Source organism: Amphiprion ocellaris, chromosome 5, assembly GCF_022539595.1.
Source record: "Amphiprion ocellaris isolate individual 3 ecotype Okinawa chromosome 5, ASM2253959v1, whole genome shotgun sequence".
NCBI classification, from domain to species: Eukaryota; Metazoa; Chordata; class Actinopteri; family Pomacentridae; genus Amphiprion; species Amphiprion ocellaris.
Window position 1 is genome coordinate 8,629,999 of NC_072770.1, and position 24,180 is coordinate 8,654,178.

A 24,180-nucleotide genomic window follows, 5' to 3' on the forward strand; every position below is an offset into this window, starting at 1 on the left:
TTCTGACCTTCAAAGCTAATATTAACCACATTAGCCACCCAATGCACCAACTCTAAGGATTTGGCTATTTTTGTGGCTAACGCTAAAGCCATAATAGTCGCACGACATACTAACCCACAGCATTTTCCTTTTATTGTGGCTAATGCTAATGTTCTAAAGCTAATGTTAGCCACATCAGCCATACAATGGGCTAACTGTAAGGATTTGGCTATTGTTGTGGCTAATGCTAATGCCACAATAGTCGCACGACATGCTAACCCACAGCATTTTCCTATTGCTGTGGCTAATGCTAAGGTTCTAATGCTAATGTTAGCCATTTCCTTTTGTGAGTACATTAGCATCAATAATACCAGTAATCCACTGGGTGTTCAGTTTCTCAGATGCTTTCAATGCATGAAGACTCTTGTGTTCATTCTTACAGCAGAACATTTGGTGAGTTTTGTTGGGGTTCGGACATTTTAGAGTTTAGCAGAAGCAGCAGCAGAAAGTAAATAAATCAGCCGCTCATTCTGATTGGTTCACCTGGAAGCAGTGAAGGGGCAGAGCTGTACATTTTCTTGCCGGATTATTATTGGTTCTGTAGTTTACGCCTAGAAAATGAATAAAATTCTGCAGAAAATTTGCACTAGTCTTCATATTTAAGTCATATTCACTTCTTACCTGTGTAATAACACGGTTATAACTCTGTTATTACTTATTACATTGTATATTTTTTGTTTCCTAGTACAATGTACATGTTCATATTTTATGCTTATATTTTCTACTCGTGTGTATATTTTTGTCATATGTTGATGATGTTTTCGTCTGCTGCTTAAATTTCTAACTCTTTGAATCTGAGTACTGAGCAGCATAAGCAGCTTCCTCTTGCAGATCAATAAAGTATTTGTGATTCTGATTCTCACAGCTTCTATTTTACATCTTCAAGTTTTTAAGATGCACAAAATGCAAGATTGAAGAAATAGATTTTCACCAAATGGGACATTTAATGTGTTTCTGGTGTGACTTTAGAAAAACCTTTAGCGACATATGAACTTTTACTTCAACCTGCAGAACTGAACCTGTTTAGTTTGTTTCATGATATTTTTGTGACACGGTAAGAGAGTACCAGAAACTAGTTGCCCAGTGGGCCATTTTCCTAAGATAATCAGGATTTAAGCTTCAACAAGTCGGTTATTTACTCACGTATTCAGTCTTGCTGCCGTCATCCGTCCCATTGGTGGAACCAGCAGCGGAGGCGGCGTTGCTATTGGTCGAGCTGTGGTCCTGATGCTGCACCGCATCCTTCTTGGCCTCCTTGGCCATCCTCTGAACAGCTGCTTCCCTCAAAGCTCCACCCTCCCCGGGTAAAGCCACCTCCCCGACTCCCAGCGCCTCCTGTTTGTACTGCTTCACAAACAGCAGCATGGAGGAAATCTGCAAAAAGACACGAAGAAGTAAAAACACCTCATGAACCACAAAGAAAACGGATATTAGCTTGTTATTAATAAGCACGGTTTTACCTCCTCCTCGGTGGAGAGGCTCTGACACTTCATGGGGTCCTGATCATAGGCAGGAAGCTGACCGAGGAGCTGCCTGCGACGCTCTAAAGCTCCATCGGTGCCTGAAACTGGACGTCGACTCTCTGGGAGGAGCTCCATGTACTGCATCGCCTGAGGAGGTCAGGGAGTTTCAGGTCTGGTTAGATTTACCGAAACTTTTAGATTTTTACTCCAGATTGAGGAGCACATTATGACTCAGCAGGCTGATATAAAGATGTGAAATGATGTCGCCACCTTCAGGCAAAGAAAGAAATAGCTCCTGAAATTTTTAATGTGATTATTGGACATTATATTATTTTGGACAGTATGCAGTAAGAAATACTCTACACTACTGTTCAAAAGTTCATGTTTTCCATGAAAACTCACACTTTTATTCATGTGCTAACATCATTGCAGAAGGGTTTTCTAATCATTAATTAGCCTTTCAACACCATTAGCTAACACAATATAGCATTAGAACATAGGAGTGATGGTTGCTGGAAATGTTCCTCTGTACCTCTATGGAGATATTCCATTAAAAATCAGCTGTTTCCAGCTACAGTAGTCATTTACCACATTAACAATGTCTAGACTGGATTTATGATTCATTTAATGTTATCTTCATTGAAAAACTGCTTTTCTTTCAAAAATAAAGACATTTCTAAGTGACCCCAAACTTTTGAATGGTAGTGTATATTATATTGGGCAGTAAGAAACACTCTATGCGCACAGTTATATCCATGTATTATTGATAATACTGAGGCATTTGTGTGTGTGTTTTTAGAGATCTTATATAGCGTCATTTAAAGCACATTTTATACTTGTCAGTAATTTTCATCACTGTGAGCTGTATGTTCTGTAAAGAGTGATAGACGCTGGATTTGATTTATTTATAATTTGTTACTCCATCAAGGAACACGGCGGAGTTATCTGACGATTGCCATTGGTTTGTCTGTCTGTCTGTCTGTCTGTTAGAAACATTATTTAAAAACGGACTAGCAGATTTGGATGAAATTTTCAGGGAAAGTCAGAAATGACACAAGGACCAAGTGATCAGATTTTGGCAGTGATGCAACTTATAGTCTGGATCCACGGATTTGTTAAAGATTTCTGTATCATGGCAAGATAGCGGCATGATGTCACTGTAACTATGACAACAAGTGAACATTAATTCAGCTGCCTGCTGACGATCACATGATTGCGATCCTACTACAAATCCACTGCTGTGGACTTATCGGGGCTTATCCATCAGAAATGACTGAGATGCTTTGGAGGAGTACTGCTCTCTCTGAGTGCTTTTCTTGTTATTTATGTTTTTTTTTTACCCCCTTACATGACTTCACTGCTGTCTTTTAATGCAGATCTTGATCATAAACACTTAAATGATCAGAGTATGTTTTCACAGCTGCAGCAGTTTTTACCCGAGTTTCCAGTTTTACTGTTCACCTTCAACCTGTAACAACTTGCAAACTGATCTACAGCTCGACTCGCTTTTACCTTTAGGGCAATTTGCTATTTAACTGCATCTTATTTTACCTCCAACTGTTCTGGTTTTCACTGATTTATTCACTTTAACGTTTCAATTTGATATTTTTATTAATTTTGCTTTTTTTTAACTCTTTATTAACATATTTTATTTTGCAACAAATAAAAACAACAAACATAGTGGGGTGCTACTGTTGTAAGAACAGATATTTTACAAATTTTACAGCTGCGTTATATAGTGTGTCCATTTCTCCCATCTCTTCTCAAATTTGCCCATTGTCAGCCTTAAATAATGAGTCATCCTTCATCTATAATTTCTCTTCACTGTGTCACAGTTAAAATGTCATTTTTCATCCAGTTCCTTGTTATGGTTTTCTTGCAGGCCAACAAGATCACTCTGTAGAGGTAGATATCCTCCACACGTACGTCCTCTTTAGATGGTAGACCCAATTACATAATCCGTGGCATCGTTTGATATCTTGTAGCCAAAGATTTCCTCAATTACCTTTGCAATATTCTCCCAAAAAGGTCTAACATTTGCACAGGTCCAAAATACATGAGAATTATTGGCATCCATATTACCACAGTCTCCAGCATGGTTGTAAAATTTCAAGCTGCTTACTTTTGATGTGTGGTGTTATAAAATACCTAATTATGTTTTTCCAGCCATATTCCCTCCATTGTCTGGAGCTGGTTGAAGGCAAATAGAATGCCAGTCTTCCTTTGACACTTTAAGTTGTAATTCAGTTTCCCACTTTTGTTTTACATACAATGAGTTAGTCCTATTACAGTTATGTAGACATTTATATAGTCTGAATACAATATTTGATGGCAATTTTCTATATGCCCCTCTCACCATTTCAACTAGTTCACTGCCCTCTTGTGATAAATGAACCCTGATATCAGAATTAAAAAAGTGTCTTAATTGGAAGTACCTAAACAGGTCTGAGTTATCCAAGTTAAATTAAATATTTACTTTCTCGAAAGATTTAAACACTGACCCTTCAGAGTACACACAGGTGTGATTCCCTTATCCACCCATCTTAGAATGGTACTATCAAGCTTGTGAATTTAGGGGAATGCGAGGGTCATACCAACAATTTACAGTCTCCTTCCCACTTGAATTTATTCACTATTTCCCACCAAATCTTAAGGGTTGTTTCAATTATAGGGTTAACTTCTTTAGGCCGTGAACTAGTTTTGTCTCCAAGTCTCGATTGGGCTTGGCATGTATCATAGTTAAGTTCAATATGCTTCCATTTGGAATAATATTCTGTTGCGCACCAGTTAATCACATATCTCAACTGAGCAGCTAAGAAATATTCCTTTAAATTTGGGAGAGTGAGACCTCCTTTCTTTCTCTCAAGCTGAAGCGTTATTAATTTTGCATTTCTAATCAACGCCTCCAAACCTCGGTGGAAAATTTCATGCAAAATATTGCATGAAAATAATAAAAATAATAAAAACTGTTGAATAGGTTTAATAACAGCATATGTCTGTAAAATAATTATATTTTTAATTGATTGAAATACAGTAAATCAGTGTAATTTTACAGCCACGCATTGTACAATAAAAAAAAAATCGTATTTGTGAAAGTACAAATTGTGGGTGTTTGGACTTGGACCAGTTTTACCTGAAAATTAGCAAATTTAGCTGTACTTAAAAAATATTTTTTTGTTTGCTTATACAATTTTTTTTACTGTAATTAATATATATGTATAAACACAATTAATTTACATGTTAACTATAAAGAAAAATAGACCAAAATTGTAAATAAAGTTGAGATAAAAAATCTGTATTTTTACAAATAGTAATATGTTCTGTTGCCAAGTTAAACTGTAGTATTACACAATATTTTTGCAGCATTTAAATCAGCATAAAAATGTCATTATTTTGCAGATATTTGTTGTTTTTTGAAAGAAAACTTCTGTATAAACTATACTATAATTTTTTTTAAAAAACTGTTGAAAGGGTTAAATAAGAGTAAATGTCTGTAAAATGATATCTTTAGTTGATTGAAATACAGTTAAATAAGTGTAATTTTACAGAAATAATTACTATTTGTAAAAGTACAAGTTTTAGGTGTTTGAATTCGAACCACTTTGGCCTGAAAATATACAAATTTTGCTGCAGTTTAAAATTTAGTGGAGCTTTTTTTCTCCCCATATTTTTTATAAACAATTAACTGTTGTTATTCAGAGTTTCCCACCACTGAAACCTGAGCTCACTGAACAAATCTGAAGTCGTCATTGCTCTGTCCAGGTGTTGTCAGTGACACATCTGTATGTCGTCAGATTATTTCACCACATTAAAATTGTGAGTAACAATTTAGAGCTGCACCTAAAAACTCAAGCAAACAAAGGAGTCGAATAAAACAAACGAGATGTTGAAGACCGTCTGAGGCACATCTGGAATACAGCCTCCATCAGTGTAGCGTTTGGATCTGTCTCTACAAGTTCAGCTGCAGTAATGTCTGTCATCACTGTAATTATAGGTTGTGGAGCCTGAAACATGCTCAAGTCTGTTTTTAATGGAGACCAGACAGTTCAGGCCGATCGACGCAGAGAAATCTACATTTAAAACACATTTAAGCTCAGCTGAATGAGTGAACAAAGTGTTGTATGATATAAACCTTTACAATTTACAGGTAAATACGTATACCTGACCTATTACTTTTTGACTTGTGTCTGTTTCCCAAACTGAAATTGCACTTGCATAGTCACCATTTCCAGAGTGATGATGAGGTCATGCATGCTGTTGAGGAGTATCTGGAGGCTGAATATGGTGCAGTGATCCCTCGTCTATCGCTGAGGTTAGGTTCCAGAACGCTCCGCGATAGACGAAAGAAGCAGCAACCATATACTTATTTTATTCTGATTATATATTTTAAGGCTTTATAAACCCTCCCCACGCTCTTGTAAACACTTAAATGCACAGCAATCAGTTGTCGATGTGTAATGGACAAGGTGAGATTCTGAGCGCTGCTAAACACGGCAGACGGAGGAGAATGAGCCAATCAGAGCCCAGCGCTGAACACTACACATTTCATTTTGATTTAATAATCTTTTAATATGTTGAAATTAATATTTTTAATATTTTTTAAATATTGTTTTAATTTTTTAAGCTAGAACATACTTATTTTACCACAAAAATAATTTCAATAATAAATATATAAAAATACCTATATATCACAAAGTCCTGTGATATAACAAAAAAATCTGTGATACAAAATTAGATATATACAATTTAAAAGTCCGTGATACAGTGAGACCATGAAAAGTGGAGAGGGATCACTGTATATACTTGTAAACTAAACTATGAAGCATTGTATGATATAAGAACCATAACTGATTTAATGAGCCATTTGCAGTTTCACTGTACTGGCCGTGTGTACTTAGACTTGCATGGCTTAATCTTTGAGACAAGCATATGCTACTGGCAGGATCAACCAGGTAGCCCACAGAGGACAGTGCATCAGAGAGATGTATTATTTTACTGTCAGTGAGTTGCAGTGTGTTTCCTGTGTTTCTAGAGATAATGAGGCAGAGGTTATGTTATTTCACTAAAACTATGTACATGCATAATTACATAATTTTGGACTATTGCAGTATAAATACAATAACAATAATAATTAGAAGAATTTGAATTGCGATTTTCTCAACCTCTCATTTAAAGATATCAGTACTTGTTTATAACATTTGTATATATAGACAAATTAAATATAATATGCATAAATATAAAATATATAACTTATAATTTTGATGTCTTGCGCAAAGTGGATAGTCAAACTGAATAAAAGCACAAATACATTTAAATACATGATTTCTATATCATTAAAAAAAAATTATTATTTATTTTATTAGCACTACGAATAATAAAGGGCAGATTATGAATCAGCACCATGGAGCAAATCCGGTTATACAGTTTATGTCTGGAAAAAGTATGAAATTTAAAACAAGGACTCCAGGAAGAGCAGCCACAGTTAAACAGTCCAGTGTCTGATGGTGATCTAAATTCAACTTCTAAATAATAAATTGTCACAAATACATTATAGCACTGTGAAATGCTGCTTATTACCACGTCAGGGTTTGAACCACTGACCTCCTGATCAGTCGTCCTGAGACTTAACCATTGCACCACTGAGAGTGTCTACACTCTCAGATCAATACAACCCACCTCCAGTGATATCAGCAGCAGCCTCCTCACCAACCCCCTCAACGGAAGCTGTTCAGTGTACCCCATCATTCAAACATAGACTGCCCCCTAACAAAGATATGAGGTGTAAACAATGATATGGTATGTTGTAATTCCATATTACATTCTTCATGAATATGGGTTGCTACAATTCAGCCAGTTATATTGTAAGGTATGTTTCTGTATGGGGTTTCAAATTCATGCTCCATGTGCCCCCTTTCCACTTTGAGCACCTGCCCCTCCAAAGATCTCTGCACATCCCTGCAAGACGTGACCTTTTTCCATGAAGGGATAGAAGCTTGAACATTGGTGGACCAGTGCATTCATGTTAAAGGAGACAATGTCGTTAAATAATGCAAGAATAATCTTTCTCCTGTAACGTTTTCTGGAGAAGCCGAAAACTTTCAAAAATACCCTCAGATAAATTCATGCCAGGTGTGTTGTGATTAGAACAGTATAATAAGCAGCACTTTTTTGACTTTTGACGACATAAAAAGCAGCATTATGCCAGTTTTTTTATGCATGTTTTGCTGTTAAAGGTGGTTATGTTGAAAAATAATACAAGAAAAATATTTCTCCTGAATTGTTTTCTGATTATGGGCAAGAAAATTTTTGGTTTTGAGGGTTTTTGACAGTGTAAAAAATGATTTTGCAATTAGAACAGTGCAATAAGCAGCACTTTTTTGGCTGTTTACGACATAAAAAGCAGCATTATGACAGCTTTTTATGTATGTTTTGCTGCTAAAGCTACAATGTTGAAAAATAGTGCAGGGACAACCATTCTTCTTGACATTTTCTGATGAAGGCAAGGACTTTTTGTAGGACCCTCGTAGCTGATGAATGGAGTTGGACCATGCTGTTTGATTCAACCTTTGGTGTGAACAGTTCTGCCAGTTCAGGTCAAGGCTGCAGTTTGATGAAGCAGCTTTAGAGTTACTAACTTCATACAGATTGCAGCTTCCTCACCAGTTTCTGATTGAGTCCAGCTGGCGCCCAGTCGTACGTCGTGGTGTTGAAGGTCGGATCTTTGCGCGACACCACCGGATTTGTCACGATCATCCGGTTTCTCTTGTACATGCGAAGGCCGCCGCCTCCTTTAACCTTCGCTGTTAAATGTGCACAGGGGGAGTCGGCCAGTAGACGTCCCATCTGCTGGTCGTCCTCCAGGTCCCCTCCAGGAGCGTGATCGACGGTACTGCATCCACAAGCTGTGCAGGCTTTCCTGGACAAAGGAGACAGGAGTTAACAAACTGAAACACAAGGCAGGTTGCTTTTAAAGATATCTGCAAAATGATGGCATTTATCAGAGCCAGGAACTGTAAAAAAAAAAAAGAAAAAATTGTCAAATTTCCAACTTTCTGGCAGTTCTTGAACTACTCATCAGCAATGTGTGGTCAACAAAATTTAAGTGTAATGTTGGTATATTTAATCCAAATCTCTTAACTCTGTGTTTTGTTTAAAAATTCACCAAAAATAAACAGTTTCTACGAATCAGATTCTGTAAATAACTAACATTCCTGCGATCCTCTCTGCAACCAAGTAGCTATTAACAACTCAGCTGTGACCAACAGTCATGTGACAAAAATTCTGAGAGTTTTCGGCTGAACTGCAGGCTGTGTTGACACAGAGTGGTCTTGAAATTAATCAAAAATGAGTTAAAAGTCATGTTGAGTTGTTTTCTACTTGCACTGATTTGCATAGAAGTGCATCATCTACAGAAAATCAGCTGATCTAAATTGGATGTTCAATGTGTTTTTTCAAAGCAGAATCTTTAGCCTCAGTCCTCTGTTCTCTGATTGAAAGTTTTTTGCTGGAAAAGCACCTTAATGTACACGGCTGTTCATTTTTTTTTGGACTAATGATTCAACCAGCAGACTATTTGTCTTGAAAACCTCCAGCTGTCAGAGAAACACCTCTTTCTTCCTGCCTTGAAAACACACCATAAAGTTTTTACAGTTGTTTTATTCGGCAAGAGAAGCAGAAAATGAAATTTTCTTTGCTCACAGTGCAGCTACAGCTACTATTTCTGCAAAGTTGGAAATGCTTTTACTGTTAGAATTGTATTTAAATAATAAAAAAAAAACATTCATTACAACCAGGTGGAGTTGCTGTAGCATGATCCATGGCTGGATCTGTTAAAATTGACTTGCTGCATTGCTCTCGGATTACAAAACATCCTAATTCAGCCACTCCTCTCCACAGTTTCCATGTTTATTCCTCATCCAGCCAACACCCTTCTGATCCCCAGTCATGTTTCTTTACGAGCAGAGAACCAAAGAGCGCCGTGGGAGGAGTGTGGAGACGATTTTTCTTTTCATTTAGTTGTTAAGGCAAAGGGAGAAAACGAAAAGGAAAGAAAAAAAGGGGGAGTTCAATACCTCCAAGAATGTGGCTGAAATCCAGAGCAGCTCTCCTTACATGCGAGACACATCGCTGCTGCTGAACTCTTTTGCTTTATGGACATCTGAGAGGAAATAAGAATGAAGCACAGTTATAGATCCATTTCTGTTATATATTCTATTCAAAGGAAGGATAGCTGTAGAGTTTAGTTGAATTTCTACATGAAACTTTGTGAGCATCAAAGGTTAGAGTTCACGAATACATCAAGTCTAAATTAAAGCATAAATCAAAAGCTGGATTTTATTCTTTTATTCTTAAACATTATGAGAAAGTTCTGCAAAGTTTTCGTATTGTTTTCAGCAGAAAGTTCCCAGACTGTCTTACCTGGACATTTCAATTTCATTTCATCACGTGTGATATTATTTATTACCTCAGTATAATTACAAGCTTTACTTTCTTACTGTCCTAGTCTAGCTTTGATTATATTTTGTACTTTATATATATATATATATATATATATATATATTCCATGCTTTTTCTACTTTTTAGACAGTGTATTTTCTTTTTTTCTGAGCGATGTCTGGCACAAGAATTTCCTTTGGGATTAATAAAGTTCCCAAGTACCCAGACTGGAGACATTGTTGGGCGGTGGAAAAAACCCTTTGAGGAACTCCTGAACCCAGTAAACACGTCGTCTGAGCCTGAAGACTCAGGGGAATCTTCGTCCATATCTGTGGCAGAGGTTGCCGAGGTAGTTAAGAAGCTCCTCGATGGCAAGGCGCCAGGTGTGGATGAGATTCGCCCTGAGATGCTGAAGCCTCTGGACATTGTTGGACAGTCTTGGCTGACACGTGGTGGCCAGGGTGGTGCTTAGCATTTTCAAAAAGGGGGACCAGAGAGTGTGTTCCACCTACCAGGGTATCACACTTCTCAGCCTCCCCGGGTTGGTTTACTCTAGGGTGCTGGAAGGAAGGCTCCAAAAGATTGTCGAACCTCCAATTCAGGAGGAACGATGCGGATTCAGTCCCGGTCGTGGAACAGTGGACCAGCTCTTTACTCTTGCAGAGCTGCTGAGGAGGTCATGGGAGTTCAACCACGTGTTTTGTCTATCTGGAGAAGGCCTACGACCATGTCCTCCGAGGGCCTCTGTGGGGGGGTACTGCTGGAGTATGGGGTACTGGGCTCATTGATACGAGCCATTCAGTCCCTGTACAACCAAAGTGAGAGCTGTGTCCACATACTCGGCACAAAGTCAGACACGTTTCCAGTGGGTGTTGGACTCCACCAAGGTTGCCCCTTGTCTCTGATCCTGTTTGTGGTGTTCATGGACAGGATCTCAAGGTGCAGTCGGAGTGAGGAGGGTGTCCAGTTTGGGGGCCTCAGGATGGCATCTCTGCTTTTTGCAGATGATGTGGTTCTGTTGGCTTCCTTAGACTGTGACCTTCAGCAGCACCGGAGTGGTTTGCGGCGGAGTGTGAAGTGGCGGGGATGCGGATCAGCACCTTCAAGTCCGAGGCCATGGTTCTCTGCCGGAAACCGGTGGACTGCTCCCTCTGGGTTGAGGCGGAGTTGCTTTCCCAAGCGAAGGAGTTCAAATATCTCGGGATCTTGTTCACGAGTTATGGGAAAATGGAGTGAGAGATGGACAGGTGGATTGGTGCAGCGTCAGCAGTAATGCGGACATTGTACTGAACCGTCATGGTGAAGAGGGAGCCAAGCTGCAGGACGAAGCTCTCGATTTACCAGTCCATCTACGTTCCAACCCTCACTTATGGTCATGAGCTCTGGGCAGTGACCAAAAGAACAAGATCGCGGATACAAGCGGCTGAAATGAGCTTCCTCTGTAGGGTGGCTGGGCTCAGCCTTAGAGATAGGGTGAGGAGCTCAGACATCCGGAGGGAACTCAGAGTAGAGCCACTGCTCCTTCATGTCGAAAGGAGCCAGTTGAGGTGGTTTGGCCATCTGATTTGGATGCCTCTGGGGAGACTTCCTTTGGAGGTTTTCTGAACACGTCCGCCTGGGAGGAGACCCCAGGGCAGACGCAGAACTCGCTGGAGGGATTATATATCTTGTCTGGCCTGGGAACGCCTCAGGATCCCCCAGGAAGAGCTGGAAAGCGCTGCTGGGGAGCGGGATGTCTGGAACAACCTGCTTCGTCTGCTGCCTATGTCACCTGATCCCAAATAAGTGGAAGAAAATGGATGGATGGAATAATAAAGTCTCATCTTACATCTCGAAGGTGAAAGGATAAAGGATAAAAATGTTCTTTACACACTGAGAACCTTTGGTATCATCTAACACTGTGGGAAATGTTTTAAAGATATAATGATCTACCTCAGTATCGCAGGCAAAATTTTAAACCTTTGTTTAACGTTGCAGGAAGGTCTTTAAAATGTAATTTGTCATTGATAACATCTTCTGTGCAATAAAACCTAAATTATCCCCCAGGATCCAGGGAATAAACATGAAATGTGACGCTCCAGTTTAACCTAAAAGAAAGAACCAGTCGTGGCAGCAGTTGTTTGTTTGGTGAAAATATAAGAAAATGTCTTTATTCTGATAGATGTTTGTGTCACAGAGAAGATAAAATAATCTTCTGACAGCCTGGAGTAACGATAATGATGAAGACGCAGGAGAAAGAAGAGACAATGTTTTTTTTTAACATTTATCAAGAGAGTCTGCGTGGGAGGAAGAACACACACACACACACACACACACACACACACACACACACACACACACACACACACACACACACACACACACACACACACACACACACTAATACAAACACAGGATGGATGATCTCATTGGTCCGCCCAGTGACATCATCAACATCACTGTCCTCACAAACACTACAGATCCACATCTGGACTTCACACTGTTAATGCTGTTACACTGTCAAAAACCTTTTGGTTTAAAAAAAAAAAAAAAAAAACCCACCTGGTTAAAAAAAACACCTGGAAAAAAATACCTGGTAAAAAAATAACTGGTAACAAAAACATCTGGTAAAAAAAAAAAAAAATCTGATCAATCTGGTTTTGTTAAATTACAGACAATGAGTAAAAACAGACTAACACTGTAAATAAAGTCAACATCAAAAATCTGTATTTTTACAAATAGTTTAATAGTTTAAATAAGTCACAAATCTAATTTTACAGATATTTGTCTTTACTCAAAAGAAAAATTATGCATAATAATACATGAAGAATGGCCCATCTGCTTTTAAACTGTTACTTTACAGATTTTCCCCATTTTGTTAAATTACAAATAATAATAATAATTAGTAGTAATTTAATTATAATGTATGACCACAAAATCACAGTATTTCAATGTATTATTTTACACAAATTTGACATTATTTGGAAGAGAAAATATATATATATTAAGCACTGGAAAATGGGAAGTTTATTTATTTTGCAAATATTAAAGACTAAAAAATTATTTTTAAACTGCTTTGTTTTTTACAGAATTTCTAAATGACAGATAATAATAATAATAATAATAATAATAATAATAATAATAATAATAATAATAATAATAATAATGTGGACTAATTTGTTCTTTTGCAGTGTGACCACAATATCACACTAATTAAACGCACAAAATTATAAAAATCTAATTTTGCAAATATTTGACGTTATTTGGAAGAGAAAATACGTATAATAAGCACTGAAAAATGACTATAAATAATTTTTAAACTGTTTTTTTTTTAATAGATTTGTTAAATTCTAGATAATAACAACAATAATAATATCAAATGAAAAACTTCCAGTAATTTGTTCTTTTACAATGTATGGCCACAAAATCACACAATTTTATTTATTAAATCCACTAAAAATAGAATTTTACAAACATTTGACGTCATTTTCACTGTTTTTGGAATGTTGCAGCATTCCGCTGTTTCTTATATGTTTTTCTGACCTCCGTCCTGCCTGATTTTCGCAACTTTTTGTTTTTTTAAACATGTAATGACCTGAATTTGGTTCAGTTTCAACACTCGGACTCTTTCCGAGGCATCACTCATCCTGTGTTTGTTCTGGCTGCTGGACTTTTAGTTCGTTTTGGAGCCAAACTATTCTGTTATCTGGACTGTTTGGTATTTAACTGTGGTTTTTATAAATGACAGTAGGAGGTGGACTGATGCACAGTGACAGTTCAAATGTCCTCACAGCTACAGAGAGACCAACATGTGGGCGATGACGGACAGTTTTTAAAGCCGCTGGCAGGAAACCTGAACCAGGCTGCTGTTTGTCCTGACAGGTGGGCCGTCTGTCCGTCTGTCAGCAGGTTCTAACCAACCCCAGGGAGTCCATCACATACGTAAGAGTCTGACTATATACAGAACAATGAGCCGAGCTGCTACAACAACCTCCTCTGTTCTGGTTTCAGGTTTCTACCAGATGTTGAACCAACCAGTCTCCAACACCAAACTGGGAAAAACTTTGAAAACTGCACAAAGATCATGTAAAAAAACAAACAACACCAAACACAAACAGTAAACATGCAGCTAAAATAGCACCAGTGTCCAAAAATATCACTGAAGGAAAAACTGGACTTTTTTATAGGGGAAATTCATTGAATCTGGAGATCAAGACCCTTCAGTTAGCCAGTTAGCTTAGCATCGCTCCGGCCAAATCCAATAAAGACCTAAAGCTCATAAATAACCCAATATATATTATTTTTTTAATTTGTAAAGTGTAAGAAAACAACAGGGAGAAAAAATTTAAAATCACCAATAAACAGCAAAATTCTTAGAGCTGGAGCACCAATTATACGGTGACATATTGGAAATGAACATCCCATCAAAATAAAAATAAAAATATAATATTCTTGCAGTGAGTGAGCAAAAAAATACTGTAATTGTTATTATCTGTTATGTTATTTTATTTCATTTCATTTTATTTCATTTCATTTCATTTTATTTTATTTTGTTGTATTTTATTATCTTTCATTTAGTTATTTTAGTTATTTAGTTTAGTTATTTTATTTCATTATCTGTTGGTATATTTTATTTTATTTCGTTTTATTTTAATGTGCAATAAGCTCCTTGTGTTAAATTGTTGGTTTTTACATAGACATTTATTATTGTTATTTAATTTTATTTTATTTTATTATCTGTTAGTGTATTTTATTTCATTTTGTTTTATTTTAACATGCAATAAGTTCCTTCATGTTAAATTGTTGGTTTTTTCATAGACATTTACTATTGTTATTTAATTTTATTTTATTTTACTGTCTTTTACTTAATTTTGTTCCTTTTGTTTTATTTTATTTTATTATCGTTATTTTATTTAGTTTTATTTAATTTCATTTTATGTTAACGTGCAATAACCTCCTTCATGTTAAATTATTGTTTTTTTTACATAATTTATTATTGTTATTTTATTAAATTAAATTTATTTTTATAACCCTTTATTTTATTTAGTTTTATTTTACTGTATCTTCTATTATATTATATAATTTTGCTTTGCTTTGTTTTCTTGTAATGTGCAGTAACCTCCTTCAAGTTAAATTGTTTATTTTTACATCAACGTTTTTGTACAGATTTAACCAAACCAGATATAAACTGTAAAGGGTCTTTATGCTAAGTTCAGTGAAACATTTACTGTCTGTATCTTCATAATTTATCACAGTCTGACTTGTAGCATCTAAACAAGACAGAAACATGTTCCTGTGCTGCTTCATGTCTGTTAGGGGGTTAATTGTGGAGCGGCATCTTATTATCAGAGCACAGACAAGTGTATTTACAAAGACTGAAGACAGATGAGTGTCTAAAGGTGTCAACAGACGGACGATGAGCTGAAAAGGTCTCAGTGAACAGAAACAGCTGCAGCTTCGTTAACTCCCTCTGGACCATTTGTTATTTCAGCAGCAGCAGAAGGTCAGAACAGCCTCCTCAGGTCTGATTTAGCTTTAAAGTAACCTTCTGCTACAACTAGTCACTTTAATGATGTTTTTATAGTTTCTAGTCAGACATGTGAGTCAGAATTACAACAGAAGTGACTCAAAAGTTCTCGTAAACAAGAATTAAACCAGTTTTTCAACCTGAGACGTGACACAGCGAAGAGTCTCAACAGACAAAAAATACAGCACTGTATTGTACACAGTACAGTATGCAAATATTTACACCACATTTGCATCAATTCTTTCAGCCTGGTCAGACCACAGGACCTCATCATCATCACAAGCTATGTTTTCTCTGGAAAGAAGGACCTAATGTGTCTGATCCAGCCCTGACATGCATCAACAGAAACATCACCACATGACAAGACCCCTGATTGCAAGAGATTTTCCCAAAGTATGGCTGCCACTCATATACCTTCCACCTCCATGTAGAGAAGAATTCTTCTATAGGATTCAGAAAGGGAGGATATGGTGGCAGAAACATAACACTGAATGGTTATAAATAGAATTTTTTTGAAAAATATTATTATTGCTTTTGCTAAGAAAATATTGCTGAAATCCATTTAGAAATAGATATTAATTTCACAAATATTTCTGTTTTGTTTTTATTACAAGAAAAAAAGTGTTCAATTCAAGTTAAACACTGTAAATATATTCCTAAAATTACATGCAATTTCTGAAATTTCTGTAATTTCACTTAAATTTGTTTAATAAATTACAGATTTCTTGTTTTCTTTTTGTCTGCAGCCACATTTTATCCTTAAAGTTTTTCCAGTAAGAAATAAAAGCCTTAAATACTTCAGTCTAGGTCTCTGATGACACCACCATCATAGGACTGATTAGAGACAACAATGAATCAGCCTACAGGGAGGAGGTCCAGCATCTGCGACGATGGTGTCACCACAACAACCTGAACCTCAACACTGGAAAGACCAAGGAGATGGTCTTGGACTTTAGAAGATCCAAGCGAACTGAGCACTCCACCCTCTACATTGATGGAGAGGAGGTAGAGAGGGTGGAGAGCTTCAGGTTCCTAGGGGTCCACATCTCTGCGGACACCAGGTGGGGAGGGCCCAACAGAGACTGTACTTCCTCAGGAAGCTGCGTCACGCTCATCTCCCCCAAAAGCTGCTCATAAACTTCTATCGCTCCACCATTAAGAGTCTCCTGACCTACTGCTGTACAGTGTGGTTCACCTACTGCACTGCAGAAGACAGGAAGGACCTGCAATGGGTAGTGAGAGCAGCAGAGCAGGTGATTGGGACCACACTACCTCCCCTCAGAGACGTTTACACCAGCAGAGTTCAGAGGAAAGCCAGGGGAATCACCAGAGACCCATCACACCCAGGACACTCTCTGTTCTCTTCCCTCCCCTCAGGTAGACGTTACAGGACACTTAGAGTCAAAACCAACAGACTCAAACAAGCTGTCAAATGTCTGCTCCCTCCCCCCTGAACGACAATACCACATACCTGCAAGTGCAATATTTATGAGTCAGTGCAATCCATATTTCATGTGCAATAATCATATGTAGAGCAGGTCTCTAACCACGAACCGCTTCCGTATTGCATATTGCTCTTATGTTGTATATATTTTTAGTGTGTTATATAGTCTATTTTCAATGCTGCAATTCAGAGAGTACCAAACCGATTTTCATTGTTTTCTGTAACAGTGACAATAAAGATCTTTTCTATTCTATTCTATTCTATTCTATTCTATTCTATTCTATTCTATTCTATTCTATTCTATTCTATTCTATTCTATTCTATTCTATTCTGTAACAAATGATGCAGGGCACAAAACTGATTCTTTCTGAGGAAACGTGGTGGCTCTAAAATTAGAGGCAGATAAGGAGAGAAATTCTGAACATGTCGACTATGTGGAGAGGAAACGCTGCAAGATAAAAAAGCTGCTGATAATCTGAATCATAGCCAGGAACTCTGACGTGAAGCATCCGATGAATTTCCTGCTGCCCAGATTTAAAACTAAATGAGCTGCAAACGAGCTGCAGATTCCAGCAGCAGCACAAAGTGGAAATAAACGGGAGAAAAACTGGACAGAAGGTGAAACTGAATCCAGTGTTAGTGTTTCTTTCAGCTGATTCATGTATGAGTTGATTTTTAAAGCAGAAACATTTTGTAGCTACAGCTTGTTTTTAAAGAGGATTTATTGCTTTTATTAGTTTTATGTGGTGGTAAACTCATATCGTTTGAACATTTATTGAACAAAACTGACAATTTAATGACATTTCCAGATGCTTCAGAAAATTTTTAAAGGTTTTTAAATATTATTTCCTAGCATTTTAGTGTATTTTGTGTCTGTTTGGTTGCCTGACTTTACATTTATCTATTTAATGCGTTGAAATTTCTCATGTAAACATCCCAGAATCTGGCTTAAATTGAAAAATTTTGAAGCACAAATGACTTAATTTATTCATCCTCTTGCAGGTAAAGTAGATTTAATACACATTTTATTTGAAAATTGCAATTTTTGATGTTTTAAATTAAATCTAGTATGATTTAAATGATTACATTTTCAATTTTTTTACATTTTTATAGACAATTTTCAGCTTTACACACAGAAAAAAGATGTAATTTTTAAAGTGTTTATATTTTATTACTACTATTGTGATTATTATTATTATTATTAGTAGTAGTAGTAGTAGTAGTAGTAGTAGTAGTAGTAGTAGTAGTAGTAGTAGTATCTACCAGTGTCAGAAAAATCTTTACATTTCTTTTTTTCATTTAAAAAAAAATTGAAATGACTGTTAAAATACATTTGAGATTTACCTGAATTTCACAAATATTTTTTAAAGAAAATATCATTTATTAGATGGAACAGTTAAATTCCAGTTTGATAAAGGAAATATAATTCTAAAATTAGACATAATGAGTGACAATTAATAGAAAAAGAAGTATGGGTTTGATATTTCTACATATATATGTTTTGTAGATGATGTTTTGTATAATTTCACAACAAAAATGTTCAATTAACACACTTTCATCCATGCATGATATCTATAAATAATATCTACTTTCGGAGGTAATTTCATTGTATTTACACATGTACATATCCTTAATTAAAGGTGAAAAATCCCCAGAAATACAGACAATCTACTGTCAAATTAAGGCTAAAATATGAATATTAATGGATTTTACATTGATATATTTTTCACCAGTTTCCAGTTTGATACGCTGTAAAATGAAACTTCATTTTAGTATTTTTTTTAATGTTACAGACTTTTTACATTTTAAAAATATACAAAGATCTCAATAAAATTGCAAAAACTGACCGTGAATTTACAAGTCTCATGTAAAATACCTTAGAAAAACAGTAACTGTGGACTACCCATTAAATGTCTTATTTTATTAAGAAAATTGAAAACAAATGTATTGAAACTTTGCAAATAATTTGTATTTATTCCAAAGAAGAAACTGTTAAATTGGATTTTACAACTGTAAATAGATTTCTAAGATTTAGACAAACACACAATTTACATATATTTGTTTATTAAATGAAGATATTTTGATTAATTACACAGTTTTGCCACCAAAATATTACAAAATACAGACAATATCAGGTAAAATTAAGGCTAAAATGTGTATATTAATTACAGAAAATTATTTTATTATCATGAAATGCTCATTTTCTGTTATTTGAGAATATTTTTTGCACTCTGGCTGCTGAATATTACCCTTTTTTGAGACAGTTTATATGAAAATACATAGATTTATTTGTGGGAATTGTGCACTTTGCCATACAAAAAGGGTTTAGAATCACAAATTGCAAATATTTGTAGCTTATAAGTTGCTAAAGGTTTTTTCAGCTGCATTTATATGACTTTAGTTAAATTATTTCACATGTAAAGAAATGCAAACACCAACATTCACACGTTACAGGAAAGAGTTAGTGAGAAAATAAGCGACAGAATAGCCGATAATTTAAATAAATTGCTGTTTAAGTCTGATTTTTGTTGAGTATTTTGGCTGCAGTTACAACACACTAACCCGCTGTGTGTTTGTGTTTGCAGCCTGCAGGTTATTTCCATCCTGTGACAACACTTTTTCCAGAAGTCGGGATCAAACCTCAACAGGTGACGCTGATCCGTCAGGTTCTCGGACCAGAGGACGAATTAAAGGAGGATCAGTGGATCAGAGCCTCGTGGTTCTGGATTAAAGTCAAACCTAAAACTGTTTCATGTATGTGAACAAGGCGCAGAGATTCATCCAAACCGGTATTAAAATATCTCTAACTGCAGAACATGCATAAAAAATAAGCTGAAGTGAATGAAAGATGATTAAAAAGTCTGCATTTTTGGTTGTTGTAAACTAAAGTGTTGGCCAGTGGCCCTTTAATAACAGCAATATTATGTTTTTTTTTTAACAAATGGGGGAAAAGATACTATTTGATGCTAAAATACACTTAAAAATACACTTAAACGTCTGGTAGACAGGCTGCCAGAAAAATACATGAAAGTGCTGCAATATGTGGCATCAAAACAGTAAAATCCAATCAAAATACCTGCAAATGTCTATAAAATATTTATATATTATAAGATTAATTTGAATAAAATAAAACAGTGTAATTCTACAGTCAAATGTGGTAAAAGAACAAAGAAATCTTTGTAAAAATACAGATTTTATGCAGAAATAATTTACAGATTTGGTTTTTCGTAATTAACATTTAAATAAACATTTTTTCAACTAATTTTATTGGATATTATCTATAATTTAGTAAAACAAGGAAAATATCTGTAAAATAACATTTAAAAATGTGTTTACTATCTTCCAGTCATTATTTTGTTAACATTGTTTTTTAAATTTTCAAACAGATTTCAACTAGATATTTGACGTGAACATTTTGGCCAATGTTTTTTGTTTATGTTTATTTATTTATTTATTTTATCATTTTTTTGTTTAGTTTTTTAAAAACAAATTTAACAAAAAACGAAATCTGAAAAATTACATGTAAAAATATTTACTGTTTTTTAATTTTCTTTCATATAAATGAAGTATTTATATTATATTATAACAGATTTAAATACAGGGGCTGCACAGTGGTGTAGTGGTTAGCACTTTCGCCTTGCAGCCAGAAGATCCCTGGTTTGCGTCCCGGCTTTCCCGGGATCTTTCTGCATGGAGTTTGCATGTTCTCCCTGTGCATGCGTGTGTTTTCTCCGGGTACTCCGGCTTCCTCCCACAGTCCAAAAATATGCTGAGGTTAATTGATTATTCTAAATTGCCCGTAGGTGTGAATGTGAGAGTGATTGTTTGTCTCTGTATGTAGCCCTGTGACAGACTGGTGACCTGTCTAGGGTGTCCCCTGCCTTCACCTGAGTCAGCTGGGATAGACTCCAGCCCCCCCCCCCCCCCCCCACGACCCTAGCGGTGTATAGATAATGGATGAATGGATGGAAGATTTAAATACAGTGAAACAGTGTAATTTTAAGATCAGATGTTGTGAAAGAACAAATTAATATTTGTAATAATACATAATTTGATAAAGAAATAATTTACTGTTTTAATCTTTTTAAAAAATTATTATTTACAGTCAAAATGGAAATTAAAATTATTTTTTAAAAATAATTTTACCAAATATTATCTATAATTTAGCAAAACTGAGAAACTCCTTAACATGACAGCTACATTTTTAAAAGATATTTTTCAATCCTTATTTTACATAATTTTTTTTTCAAATAACAGGAACTATCTGTATAATATTATTATTCATTCAAATACAGTAAAATTGTGCAATTTTAAACTGAAACACTGTAAGAGAACTCAGTGCTATATGTATAAATATAAATATAATATTTTGACACTTTGAGTACTATTTTTTTTACAGTCAACATGTAAATTATTACCTATTTTTCTGTGATTTCATTAGATATTATCTGCGATTTAGCAAAACTGGAAAGACCTTTAAAATAACAATAAAATGATGAAAAAATTACTGTTAAAACTGCTTTAAAATGCCATTTTTTACAGTGTAGACAAATGTAAAAGTAAATTTTGCTGCTAAAACACTCTTTTCCCTCATATTTAACAGCAGTTTGAAGGTTTGTAAGATGACCATGTTTCACTTCTTCTACAAATTTGTCCTAAATCAAGAAAGAACAATCAAAACAGACATAACTAATTAAATGACAGAACTCATGATCCAGGGCCATCTTTAACTTCACATCCAGAACATTCAGGCTTCATTTTCTCTGTGAATGGGTGGAGCAGCACAAACTGTTTCTGCTCCAGTTTAACTGATGATCGTGTTTTCACGTCTCAGCTTTATGGAATAAACCATAGATTTGTCACATTCATGAAAAACTGCTGCTTAAAGTGACAGAACACTATTATTTTCATTTTAGATGACATAAACTGCAGAAATGGAAATTAAAAAACATAAATTAATTACAAGAGATTCAAACTTCTTGTTCAAAAGGACGATAAATACGCCTGTAAGAGCATGTTAAGGTGAGTGTGGCTGAGATGAGCTTTAAATGGACGAATTAACCAACATTAAGTGTGAGACACTTTAACCTGATTATTATTACTATTTTTTAGTTACAGAATAGAGTAAAAGCCATCTCAAAAATGAATAAATGAGAGAAATTGTGCGATGTTTCTCTGAGCTTGAAGGTAAACATTCCAAAAATCACAAAACCTCCCTAAAACAATGCAAATGACAGCAAATACCTGAAAATTAATGACATTTCTTTTGTCATTTTTCCTTCCTCTTATTAATTAACCTTTTTTTCTGTGGTATTACCAGATATTATATGTAATTCAACATAATAGGTAAAAATCTGTAAAACAACAGAAAAAAATAATTCAATCCTTAATATAGACAATTTGAAAAATAATTATTTTGAGTTTAAACATTTTAAAATCGTGTAATTTTACAGTTGAATGTTGCAAAAGAACAAATGACTTTTATATTCATACTATTGCTTGACAAAAATAGAGAAATGTGTTAAAAAAACATTTTACAATGCTTAATTTTTTTCCAGATATCAGTACATTTCAGTAAAATAACAATATTTTTAGCTGATTTACATACAGCAAAATAAAAATGTTAATAAATTTTGAGAAAAGAAATGTAAAAGAACAACATACTGTTTGCTGTGGACATTATTTACACCTGTCAAATCATCTGTATTTTAATCAAACAGGAAAATCTGTATATTAACACTAAAAATTACTATTAATCATTTTAAATATTGAATATTTTAAATATTTTTATATAAATATTTTTTCCATAATTTGACTAGATATTATGTGTAATTTAACAAAATACAGAAATCTGTAAATTAACAATAAAAATCATTATTAATCATTTTAAATATTAAATATGTTCAACATATATAATCTTTTTCTACAAAACAATCACACAGTTTAACACGTATTGTCTTTCATTCCTTAATATCTATGTTTTTTAGATTTTTAGCCCTCCTGCGGGTCAAATCAACCCATTTTAAAGTGAAAAAAATCTTTAAAAAATAGTTTAAAGTACTTTTTCGGTATGAAACTTCCTCTGCTTTACTTAATAGTGTAGTTAAGATATAAAATTACATATTTGTAAACTTACCTGAAGTGAAAAGCTGTGTTCATTTATCAGCATCACTCTCAAACAATCAAAATGTAAAAAAAAAAAAAAAAAAAAATCATGTAAACTATTGCATTTTATATGTAGGTCTTTCCAATGTACATTAAAAAATGCACTTTTTAAAATGAAAAATGAGTGAATTATCCCTATTGAACCGTGATCTATGAGAGGTAAAGAACACCACTGAACTAAATATTAATAGAAATCATTAGTAATAGAGTTAACAATGAGATATAAACAATGTTTGTTGGAATTTTGTGGTTTGCTGTTCCTGAGAAACGAATCTAGCAAGAGGGTTGAACTAATTTCAAACCAAATTGTTGACATAAAAGTCAGTTTTTTAGAGTTAACATGTAGATAAAAACTTGTTTTTTGTGATTCTATTGATTAGAATCAGTAAATTGTTAAAAGACATTACAATTAAAGTTATAAAAAGTTAACTTTTTATAGTGTATCTATCATTAAAGATCACCTGAACTCATTAAAGTCTCCTCATTATAAAGTTAAGAGTTCCTCCAGACCTCCACCATCATCTATCTCCATGACCTCTGACCTCCACATCTGTATCTGAACACATGCAGATGTTCTTTACCTTCTCCACAGCTGAGCTCACGTCCATGTCGGTCGACTCCTAGGCTGCTCGGCTCACTGCTCCCAGAACAATGAGGCTTTAAATTCCTCTCCTGCCAACCACACTTCCTCTCTGCCCGCCCACAGCTCAGCCCACAGCAGCTCCACCGTCTAGGACGCTCATCCACCCACAGCTGGCCTCTGTCAGGGTTCTCCAGGGTTCTTCAGATTTCCTAAAGCTTCTCCAGGGATCTTCAGGGTTCTTAAAGCTTCTTCAGGGTTCTTAAAGCTTCCTCAGGTTTTTTCTCAGCTGGTTTTCTCTCCTTTTTCTGCCTCAGCAACAGCTAAACTCACCTTCTCCTTCCTCTAATGTTCCCCCAGCTCTTCCCTGTTAAACTCGTCTCCTCCTCCTCCCTCCTTGCAGGTTTCTTCACCTCCTGATTTTGCTCCCGGAAGTGATTTTTGTTTGTTTTTTTCCACTCTGTGTTGAACTCAGCTCCAGACAGATTTGCGTCTTCGGTTCAGTTCCTCTCTGAGCTCCAGAACCACCTGAGGCCTGACTGGACTG

The 24,180-nt window shown here is 35.3% G+C and overlaps 2 protein-coding genes across 2 annotated transcripts in view; one reads left to right on the forward strand and one right to left on the reverse strand.

Moving 5' to 3' along the window:
- lmcd1 (LIM and cysteine-rich domains 1) overlaps positions 1–24,172 on the reverse strand; it is a 28,651-nt gene extending 4,479 nt beyond the window's left edge. The window contains exons 1-5 of the mRNA XM_023296233.3: positions 23,635–24,172; positions 9,575–9,660; positions 8,163–8,418; positions 1,500–1,649; positions 1,183–1,413 (exon numbers count right to left, since the gene is read on the reverse strand). Coding sequence (XP_023152001.1) covers positions 1,183–1,413; positions 1,500–1,649; positions 8,163–8,418; positions 9,575–9,660; positions 23,635–23,661 — 750 coding nt within the window. The 5' untranslated portion in view covers positions 23,662–24,172. The remainder of the gene's footprint in view (positions 1–1,182; positions 1,414–1,499; positions 1,650–8,162; positions 8,419–9,574; positions 9,661–23,634) is intronic.
- Positions 1–24,180, forward strand: part of mcm2 (minichromosome maintenance complex component 2) — a 97,448-nt gene that overhangs the window by 36,295 nt on the left and 36,973 nt on the right. The gene's annotated exons all lie outside the window — the stretch shown is intronic.